We start from the raw sequence: 10596 nt of genomic DNA on the forward strand, positions 1-10596 counted from the left end.
CCCTACTCCAATAAGAGCATGGGCATTCTTAGAAATATTCTGGTAGGAGTCATCTGTATGCCTGGAATATCCTTGGCCAAGCGGGTATGGGATTGATCACTATTCAAAATAAGTCTGAGACATCTCTTAGGATAGAGTTTCCCAAACTTAGCACTAATGACATTTGGGGTCCAGAAAATTCTTGATTATGGGAGGCTGTCCTGTGCATTGTAGGATGTTCAGCAGCATCCCTGGACTCTACCCACTGCACGCCAGGATTGCTAACCACCCCAGTGATCTGATGAGATCTGATTGGCTGGATCATGGGTTGGGAATGCCAATAGAGCATGTTGCAACTTCTTGCTTTTATTGATTTTTTTTTTTTTTAAGTAAGTTCCACATCCAATGCAGAGCTCAGTGCGGGGCTTGAACTCACAACCCTGAGATCAAAACCTGAACTGAAATCAAGATATTTCATCGACTGAGCCACACAGGCACCCCAACAGCTTCTTGCTTTTAATTTTTACCGTGCATAGTATATAAAACATGGACTCTGGAGTCCGTTTACTCGAATCTAAATCCAACCAAAAATGTCTCCAGACATTACCAAATGTCTCCTGGAGAGTGGAAGGAGTTGGGGGGAATCACCTCCAGTAGAGAACCACAGTTCTTAGGGTAAGATGTGCTTAGGCCTATTTTCTCTCTAAAATCCATTTGATAGTCTCACCTTTTTACCAGGAACAAATAATAAGAACAGCTCATACTCACTGAGCTCTAGGGCAGTGGCTACTTTAAGATCTTTACTTAAAGGATTCACTCATTTAACCCTCAATAAACCCAACGAGGCAGACACGACTATTATGCCCACCTTACAAACAAGAATACCAAGAAATATAGGATTTTGGCAATTTGCATTCACTACACAACCAGCAAATGTGGAATGAGGATTTAGATCCAAGTAAACCGACTCCTGAGTCCATGTTTTATATACTATGCACTATGCAAATTAAAAGCAAGAAGTTGTTGGGGTGTCTGGGTGGCTCAGTCAGTGGAGCATCTTGATTTCAGCTCAGGTCTTGATCTCAGGGCCGTGAGTTCAAGCCCCACACTGGGCTCTGCACTGGGTGTGGAGCCTACATAAAAAAAAAAAAAAAAAAAATTTCAATTCAATAAAAGCAAGAAGTTACAACTCACTCTATTGACATTCCCAACCCATGATCCAACCAATCAGAGCTCATAGAAGCCCATCCAATCAAAACTCAGCACAGTCCTGATCTTGAGGGATCAGGGCTCAGAAGCCAAACCGTTAGAGGAAATCAAGTGATTATCTTAGACTTGTGGCTACAAATAAAATAAGTTCATGCTCGACTGAAAAAATGAAAACAAAAACAAAAAAAATTATGGACAGAGACAAGACAAAGGGAAAATTTTGAATCAGAATAAGCCAGAAGGTAAAAGCTGAGACACTGCAAGAATCGATCTACATCACATATGATGTTGGTCTTAAGTCCCAGTCCTTCAAAAGTAGCCTCTGGCCTCTTTAGTTTCTTCCGACTGAACAAAGCTGTGGTCCCATAAGATCTGAGTTGTCCCCAGGAGACCAGAGACTAGGGCTGCCAATTTTAGCAAATAAGAATACAGGATGCCCAGTTAAATCTCAATTTCAGATCAATGAATAATTTTTTAGTGTAAGTATGTCCCATGTAACATTAGAGATATACTTACACTACAATAAAATGTATTTGTTGATCTGTTACTGGGAGTTCTGTATTTTCTCTGGCAACCCCTCCCAAAGACAGACTGCTTGGATCCTATCCACTAAAAAGGACAGAAGTCCCTTAAGAGGCCACCACACTTCCCGGAGACCTGTCTTCTCACTAAAAGGAAGACAGTGAGGTCCCACCGGCCCCCTCTGGCCCCCAGGTGCCCAGACACGCCCTCCTAGTACATCCCGTCTCACCACCCCCACTCCAGTCCACTCTCCTGCCCTTTATACCCACTTGGAGAATTTCCACTGACACAAGGATACTCAGAGGGTTAATCCTTCTGATACCAAGTCACACTTTAACTCATTCCCTCCAGGCCAAGGATTAAATCCTGCCCATGGAGGGGTCAGGGCTACCACAGACCCTGAAAGCTGAGTACCCCACCCCCAAGTGAGGGGAGGCTCAAGGGAAAGGGAGGGACAGAAGACGGAGAGAGCAAAGGAAGGAGGGGCAGCTAGCCAGGCTCCTGTCCCCCCACAGAGCCAGCTCCGAGTCAGCTCTAGGAACAGTCAGCTGCAGAAGCAACAGCGGCTTCTCTCCTCTAGCTAAGGACAGCAGGCACACGGACTCACAGACAGAAGTCCTCAGCCCCCAGCCGCTTGGCCGGGCCTGGCCCCATGGCCTTCAACGACCTCCTGCAGCAGGTGGGGGGTGTCGGCCGCTTCCAGCAGATCCAGGTCACTCTGGTGGTCCTCCCCCTGCTCCTGATGGCCTCCCACAACACCCTGCAGAACTTCACTGCTGCCATCCCCACCCACCACTGCCGCCCGCCTGCCGACACCAACCTCAGCAAGGACGGGGAGCTGGAGGCCTGGCTGCCCCGGGACAGGCAGGGGCAGCCGGAGTCCTGCCTCCTCTTCACCATCCCCCAACAGGGACCGCCTTCTCCCAACGGCACAGGGGCCAACGGCACGGGGGCCACAGAGCCCTGCACCAATGGCTGGATCTATGACAACAGCACCTTCCCTTCCACCATCGTGACTGAGGTGAGGATACCTGGGCCCCCTGCTCCAGAGGCCAATCAGACTTGCCTTCCCCTCTGAGACAGACAGACAGACAGAGGCATACACACACACATGCACACGCACACAGACTGTCTCAGATTCTCCAGAGGCCAAGATGGGAAGATGAAGAAAGGGGTTCAAGATGGGGGCCTTTACAGAAAAGGGGAACGTCAGAGACAAGAAAAGTCTCTCAGCGACCGGGACCGGGGAAGCAAACAGCAAAGGGAAATGTCAGGGGAAGAGGGCGACATAGGCCTCAGAGGGCCAGCCCAAGGGAGGGGAAGGGGAGCCCGGCGGCCCAGGCTCATCTCCGCCTGACCCTTGCCTCCTCTCCCCACAGTGGGACCTCGTGTGTTCTAACAGGGCCTTACGCCAACTGGCGCAGTCCTTGTACATGGTTGGGGTGCTTCTCGGAGCCATGGTGTTCGGCTACCTGGCAGACAGGTCAGTCCTGCATAGAGCCACCCGGCCGGGCTGGGCCTGAGCCTCAGCTGGGTTCATGGGAACCAGGTGGGAAGTTGGCCTGACCACCTGGGGCTGGTCTGAGGACCTACAGGGCCAGCCTCAGGACATGGCACAGGTCCTCAAAAGACCACCAGCCCAGAGCCTCCCCCAGGGCAGGCACTCCTCTCCGTACCTGGCCTGGCACAGTCAGCCCTCAGGATCCCTGCTGCTGTTCTCCCCTCCCCCCACAGGCTGGGCCGCCGCAAGTTGCTGATCTTGAACTACCTGCAGACAGCTGTGTCAGGAACCTGTGCTGCCTTCGCTCCCAACTTCCCCGTCTACTGTGCCTTCCGGCTCCTCTCCGGCATGTCGCTGGCTGGCATCTCCCTCAACTGCATGACACTGAGTGAGGGATGCCAGGAGGGCAGGGCAGATCCCTACCCACTCCTCTCTGACCCCCCAACCCAGCAGCCCCTTTTCGGCTGCCTCTCCCAGCCAATCCCTCCCGAGTCCTGCCTGCCCACTTTTGGGGGGCCAACATAACAGCTTTTCTCCCAGACTCATACCATCCTCACCCCTCATTTAGACACGACTGCAAACTCCATTTTAAGGGCCAGGCAGTTCCCATAAATGACTGAAGCCGACTGGGTACAAGAGGCATTAGGGAATGGTGAGGACTGTAGACAAAGGAGGGTCACAGCCCCATCCAGAGGGGCCACAGTCACTCAGCTGTTCCAGCCAGAAGGGTCAGGGCTGTCAGATCTTACCGCCTCCTCTTTATTAATGTAAAATACCCCAGTTTTGTAATGTTGGAAATTAATTCTAATATTTTTAACATAGGGCAAGCCAGCATCATGTACACCAAACACATTTATGGCCTGAGCATGGTCTGTCCATGAACCATCAATGGGCATCCTCTGATAAATCACCCCCTTCTCCCTGGTTCTCAAAGGAGGAACCTGAGACTGGGGACAAGGGCAAAAATCTACCCAAGGTCATCCCTCAAGCCCAGAAGGGAATCTATGGATTGGGGGTTCTCTGGACTACAGAAATGAACTGGGATGGGGCCAGGGCCAGGGCAAGACACCTAGAGAATTCAGCCCCAAAACCCAGTCTACGTGTCCAAGTCATTGCCCCAGCAGCCGAATTAGGAGCCCACAAGGAACAAAGCTGGGCCTCTTCAGACCACAGCGAAAGGTGGTCCCACTCCCACCTTGACTCTACTGGATGGAGGAAAACCACTGTCTCTTCCAAGCTGCTCTGGCCACTGAATTGGCCCAGGCTGAGGGAAGCCACCACTGAGTGGTCAGAGACACTTTGAAGGGAAAGGGGGCCCCGGCCAGGACAGTAGGCTGGGGAGCAGCAAGACACAGCGGGAGAGTGGAAGGGACAATTTCTAGGGATTCCAAACCCATCTTCCCATTCCTTCCTCCACCAAAAGTCCCCTACTTCCCCCATCATGGCACCCATCTTCATTTGATGTGTCTTCCACTGAGCCCCAGGACAGATCAAAGTTTGGGTGGAGAGAGGGGTCTTTGCCTGGCCCAGGGGTCTCCACCCGCCAGGCAGCCCAGTCAGCGGCACCCCTCTGTTCTCACCCTCTTTCCAGATGTGGAGTGGATGCCCATCCACACGCGGGCTTGTGTGGGCACCCTGACTGGCTATGTCTACAGCCTGGGCCAGTTTCTCCTGGCCGGGGTGGCCTTGGCTGTGCCCCACTGGCGCCACCTGCAGCTCCTGGTCTCCGTGCCTTTTTTCGCCTTCTTCATCTACTCCTGGTGTGTGGGGCCCAGGGTGGGCAGGGGTGCCCGAGGGCTGCCCAGAGGGCTGCAAGGGACAAGACATGCCCCAAATCCCACTGCACACTCCACCACACAGAATCAGAGAAGGTCAAGGCCCGAAGGTCAGACCCAGGCCAGTGCCTCCGTGTGACAGACGGGAGAACTGAGACTGTGGGAGGAAGGATCTGCCCCCCGCCCCGGGGATCCTGCTCTCCAGCTCCCCCCGCCGCTGGCTCTCCACCCTGCCTGCGCTGCTGCCTTTACCCAACACCTCAACGCTGCGCGCCTGGGTTGGGGAGTGGGTCATCACCAAGCTGGATGCTGCTTTGTGGTCCCAGAAAGATGGATCTGGCAAAACGCCTGGGTTCCCAGCCTGAAATGAAATCCCACTGCAGTCCCCTGGGAAGCCCACCCCCTGCCCCCAGCCCAGCCTACTGGAACTGAAGCCATGTTGACACCTACCCCCCACCCCCCCACCCACCCCCGCTCCCAGGTTCTTCATCGAGTCGGCCCGCTGGTACTCTTCCTCTGGGAGGCTAGATCTCACCCTGAGGGCCCTGCAGAGAGTGGCCTGGATCAATGGGAAGCGGGAAGAGGGGACCAAACTAAGTATGGAGGTGAGACCCACCCCAAGACCTCCCACGACACCCCACAAGGATTCTACCCTCAAACCCTGAGCCCAGGTCTCAGAGGGCTTCCCTGAGTAAGGGGTTAGGCTGGGAGGAGCTTCTGGAGGAGTCCAGGCCCTGAGCCCTGCCCATCCTGGCAGGTGCTCCGGGCCAGTCTGCAGAAGGAGCTGACCATGGGCAAAGGCCAGGTTTCCGCCTTGGAGTTGCTGCGCTGCCCCGCCCTTCGCCACCTCTTCTTCTGCCTCTCCACGCTGTGGTAGGCCCAGACAGACGGAGCCATAGAGACACAGACAGACCAAGAGACAAAAGGCTGGCTAGGGAGAGAGTGGATGCAATGGGTGGAGGAAGCCAGAACAAAGGGAGGAAAAGTCAGCAGACCTCCCATGAGAGGCAGTAATCCTCCACCAGGGACAGTCTTGAAGAACCAGATGACCTCCCCTCAGTTCGCTTCCAGTCCCCACACTGGGCACCAATCTCTCTATCTTCTTCTCCTTTTATTAACTCTGTTCCAATATGAAAACACCTCATCAGGATTGGTGAGCCCCAGAGTCAACAGAATTACATCTTGAAAGCAGAGACCAGTCCAGCTTGCAAAACATTTGGAGACTTTACTGGCCTTGCAGGGCCTGCCAGAAACACAAGCACGGGCAATAAGATGCCTAAAACTCATCTCCAGAAGTACACGTTGGCCAAGGCTGGTATCAGCCAAAAATGTCCTTTCCGGTTGCAACATTCCCCATTACCCTTCTGATATGCTCCCCTCCTGAGCCCATCACCAGAGTAACCCCATGACAGTTAGGTGAAGCATGGTCAACAATTCTACCAGTGAATTTTTTCGTTCCAATTTGGCATTTACTCAGGTTGTGGGTCTTATCCGATAACCTGAGCTTCATTTTGTGGGCTCCTGACATGTTAAGAAGCACAACCATCCCAGAACCATGCACAGGTCTGCAAAGCCTGGCCTTTCCTAACACCTTGACCCTAAAGATGCGGCTTGAAAATCCACCTGTCCTCAGCCCAGTATCAATAGATAAGCTAAAGTATCAACAGATAAGATAAAGATTAAACCTATATAAATCTTACATGACAACTAAGTGAAAATCCCCTAATACACTGGGGATCCTAGTTATCAGAAGATTGGGAAATTTGGGGTATTGGAGGACCCCACACTTAGACTAAATGCATACTAAATGTCTGAAGAAAGATTAGCCAAGGCAGATTCCAGCTTCTGAAGCAGGGTCATAGTGTAGCTCACCCCTATTTTGAATGAGCAGCCCCCCCTTTAAGCCTTCCTAACCGACTCCATATCCTTCATCCCTCCCCCACTAGGTTTGCCACTAGTTTTGCCTACTACGGGCTGGTCATGGACCTGCAGGGCTTTGGGGTCAGCATCTACCTAATCCAGGTGATTTTTGGTGCTGTGGACCTGCCTGCCAAGCTTGTGGGCTTCCTTGTCATCAACTCTCTGGGTCGCCGGCCTGCCCAGATGGCCTCACTACTGCTGGCAGGCATCTGCATCCTGGTCAACGGGGTGGTACCCCAGGGTGAGCACCCACGAGTACCTTGGTCCTTCACCCTCAGCCCTATCCCCAGATTCTCAGCCCCCACTCCCGAGCTCCCACTGATCCCCTCCTTTCTTTCTCTAGATCAGTCCATTGTCCGAACCTCTCTTGCTGTGCTGGGGAAAGGTTGCCTGGCTGCCTCCTTCAACTGCATCTTCCTCTATACTGGGGAGCTGTACCCCACAGTGATCCGGTGAGTGGAGCCTAGTGGGAGGGGTCTTGGGACAAGACATCCCCCACACACACAGAGGTCAGACCCCAGAGCAACACCCAGTGTGCCATAGCCCAAGGCCCCCTCCCAGCACCCATCCGTGCAAGGTGTGTATCAGCTGCTCAGTATACACTTTGTGGCTAACACAGGTGCACCTGCCCACTAAGCCCTTACCTGATCCAAGGAAAAGATCGCAAAAGGAGCCACCATCTGGGGCAGGGTTGAGAGCCGAGAAAACACATCTCAGAGGCAATTCATCGAAGTTCCCCTTCCCCCACCCCACCTTGACCTCCAAAGCCCAAGTTAGAAGCTGCCACCAAATCTAAATTTCATCTATAAACCGAGTGGTACGTCTGAAACCAAAGACCAAACAGGAAAGTCATTTCTTATCACAAGAGCCACATTTAATAATGCTGGTGCTTGGTAGCTGTATGGATAAACACAGCACTGCTTTTTGAGAGCCAAAATTGGGGGAAGGCATTTTTGCATTGAGAAAAAAGAAACACATGTCTATTTTAAGAATGGGATGAAAAATTCACATGAGATGTCAAAGAAAGGCCAGGCTTCCCTAGGCTGCTGGGAATGAGCAGGGTCATGGGTGCTGTCCTGCGCCCTCACAGAATTTCACGGGAAAGAGCAACAGTATAAATCACTTACTATGCACCAGGCATCTTCTTAAACTTTTTATAAATATCAACTCATTGAATCCTCATGAAAAGCCCATGTTACCAATGAGAAAACTGAGCCACAGAAAGGTTGAGTGACTTGGCCCCACGTCACACAGCTTGTAAGTGAGGAAGCTTGGATTTGAACCCAAGCGGTTTGTCTCCTAAGTCAAAGTTTTTAACCTCTGATCTCTCAGAGAATGTTCTTAACATAGTCTTAACATGCAGCTTCCAGGTCCTCTCTCCTGGGGATTCTAACCCAATAGGACTGTGTGGGCTGGGGCAACTAGAACTCAAAGTCCCCCAGGAGATCTGAGAATGATTGGTCTAACTTAACTGTCTCATTTGACAGCTCAGGAAACTGAGGCCCAGAGAGGAAAAGGGACTCTTCCTCGGGTCGCATGGCAAGTTAAGGGCAGAGGCAAATTTCAGCCTCCTGATTCTCTGGCCAGAGCCCTTCCCACCCTGCTATTTTGTTTTGTTTTAATCTCCAAAACAAATGCCAGATTGGTTTGCTAATCAAAGGGAAAATTGAGGAGGGACCAGGGGGCTTCATCCTGAGCTGCCCTGACCCCAAATTCAGCCAGCACCTCAACATTCACGCTAGAGCAGTGAGTGACAGCACCCCACCTTGGGCCCTACAGGCAGACAGGCATGGGAATGGGCAGCACCATGGCCCGTTTGGGCAGCATCGTGAGCCCACTGGTGGGCATGACTGCTGAGCTCTACCCCTCCGTGCCTCTCTTCATCTACGGTGCGGTGCCCGTGGCCGCCAGCGCTGTCACTGCCCTCCTGCCAGAGACCCTGGGCCAGCCACTGCCAGACACCGTGCAGGACATGGAAAGCAGGTGGGAGCAGGGACTTATCCCGGGTCACACGCCCAGGCTGGGGTGGCACCGAGACTCAAACCCAGGCCTCCTTGTTTAGGCCAGGGCTCTTTGTCCACTTCCCCAATTGGCTGGGGGTCTAGAGTCCTTCCTTGGGCTCCTGGCTCCAGGGAGCAGTAGATGGGGCAGAGAGATGGGAGCTGGGCACGGCTGAGTGGAGACTCCCGGGAAGGCCCCAGCTCCTAGCCCTTGGTCTGGAGGCTGCATACCCAGGACACCGCTCTCCTGCCCCCAGGAGGAGAGGAAAGCCAAGGCAGCAGGAGCAAGAGCAGCGGAAGAAGATGGTCCCACTCCAGGCCACAGCACGAGAGAATGTACTCTGAGCACTGGGAAGGGGCCTCACAGAGCCCCAAAGGGAGTGAGGGTCCTACAGGTCCTGAGCCACCCCCTCCGGGAAGGGAAAGGGGAAATGGCGGCCCAAGGGTCCAGGCTGTGGTTCAGGAAAGCACCTCCCAGGGGTCTCCTGCCCTGAACAGATTCCACCAAGACCGCGTCATTAAAAGGTTTGTGTGCAGCATTTCCTTTTATCTCTCTTGTCTCGAATGTAATAGCCGCTCCACATCAGCCAGTGGCCCAAAAGTCCATACAGTCCAGTCCCCTGCCCTCCACCCCCAGGACTTTATAAACCATCCCAGAGAATTGGAGAATCTCTTCCCTGGACCCCCTCCCCTGCCCCTCTTTCCACCCTTTTCCCTCCTTCCTTCTCTACCTTATTCAAATATTTCTGTGAGTTTTAAATGTCTTATGCTCCTCCCCCTCCCTAGCGGACTGGAAACTGACAAGGGACTAAATGAAAGCAGCCAATTAGAGGCTTTGTTTCAGGCTCCTCCCCCTCAGTGAGGGCCAATGGGAACCTCCAGCAGCCAAGCGGGAGAGAAAGAACCACAGAGGCTGTGATGTCAGGAAGCTGGCCCCTGCTCCTCTAGATTCCACCAGGCTCCAAACTCAAAACCAGTTTGCCACTTCCAGCTCTGCGGCCGGAGGTTCTGCCCACTAGATACCCTAACATTCCCACCACCCTCCATGGATATTCTTTGTTGTTCTGCCTCCTGCAGGCCCCGGGGGTGGTGGGGGGGGGGAAGGCTAGTGGAGACAAGGGAGGAGGGAAAGGGGAGCGTAGGACCCAACCAGAGAGCACCAGCACTGAGTGCCTCTTTGGTGCCAGGCACTGTCCTAAGCACCTTGCATACACTGATTCATTTAATCCTCCCAGTAACTTTCTAGAGGTAAATACTATTGTTATCCCCCATCTTACACCTGAGAAAATCAAAGCACAGAGCGGCTAAGTCACTTGCCCAAATTCACACGGTTAGTAAATTGTGGAGTCAGGATTAGAATGCAGACAATCCGGCTCTGGAATGCATGGACCTGACCCCTCTGCCCAGAGTTGTAAGGCACTGAGACCTTGGTCTCTTACACGCCCAGGGCCTGACTTCTCCTCCTTCCTGGCCTGAAAAGAGAGAGAGAAGGCTAAGGGGGGGAGGCGGAGAATCCTGGTAGGAACCATGTGAAAGGAGGGATGAAAGGCAGTTCAGGGGTCACATCAGGAAGAGACAAGGATATCTGATCACTGCGTCAGCAAGGGAGCTCATTTCAAGGAAGCCTCGGGGGCATGGAAAAGACAGCCCTATAAGCATCCACAAGTGGCAGGAGGCAGGGCACCAGCCA

General features: G+C 53.1%; 1 protein-coding gene across 4 annotated transcripts; it reads left to right on the forward strand.

The window, feature by feature from the left end:
- Positions 1-2362: 2362 nt before the first annotated feature.
- Positions 2363-9251, forward strand: SLC22A6 (solute carrier family 22 member 6). Of its 4 annotated transcripts, none has more exons than XM_028118339.1 (10): positions 2363-2731; positions 3090-3193; positions 3445-3599; positions 4803-4971; positions 5468-5591; positions 5744-5859; positions 6933-7147; positions 7250-7358; positions 8686-8895; positions 9164-9251. In XM_028118339.1, the coding sequence occupies exons 1-10, from the start codon at positions 2363-2365 to the stop codon at positions 9249-9251; spliced, it is 1659 nt and encodes a 552-aa protein (XP_027974140.1). The 4 variants fall into 4 exon arrangements, with proteins under 4 accessions (XP_027974140.1, XP_027974141.1, XP_027974142.1 ...); XM_028118340.1 differs by having other exon boundaries at positions 8686-8889; XM_028118341.1 differs by having other exon boundaries at positions 8686-8889; positions 9167-9251.
- The last annotated feature ends 1345 nt before the right edge of the window (positions 9252-10596 follow it).

Source organism: Eumetopias jubatus, unplaced genomic scaffold, assembly GCF_037043125.1.
Source record: "Eumetopias jubatus isolate StellerSeaLion01/CBP00866 unplaced genomic scaffold, mEumJub1_p1.0 scaffold_13, whole genome shotgun sequence".
NCBI lineage: Eukaryota > Metazoa > Chordata > Mammalia > Carnivora > Otariidae > Eumetopias > Eumetopias jubatus.

Excerpts from the sequence above, each read along its gene's own strand:
- SLC22A6 (XM_028118339.1), top strand. The coding sequence starts at position 2,363 with ATGGCCTTCAACGACCTCCTGCAGCAGGTGGGGGGTGTCGGCCGCTTC. Across the intron at positions 4,972-5,467 it reads GCCTTCTTCATCTACTCCTG|GTTCTTCATCGAGTCGGCCC; the intron begins GTGTGTGGGGCC and ends CCCCGCTCCCAG. Across the intron at positions 8,896-9,163 it reads GACATGGAAAGCAGGTGGGA|GAGGAGAGGAAAGCCAAGGC; the intron begins GCAGGGACTTAT and ends TCCTGCCCCCAG.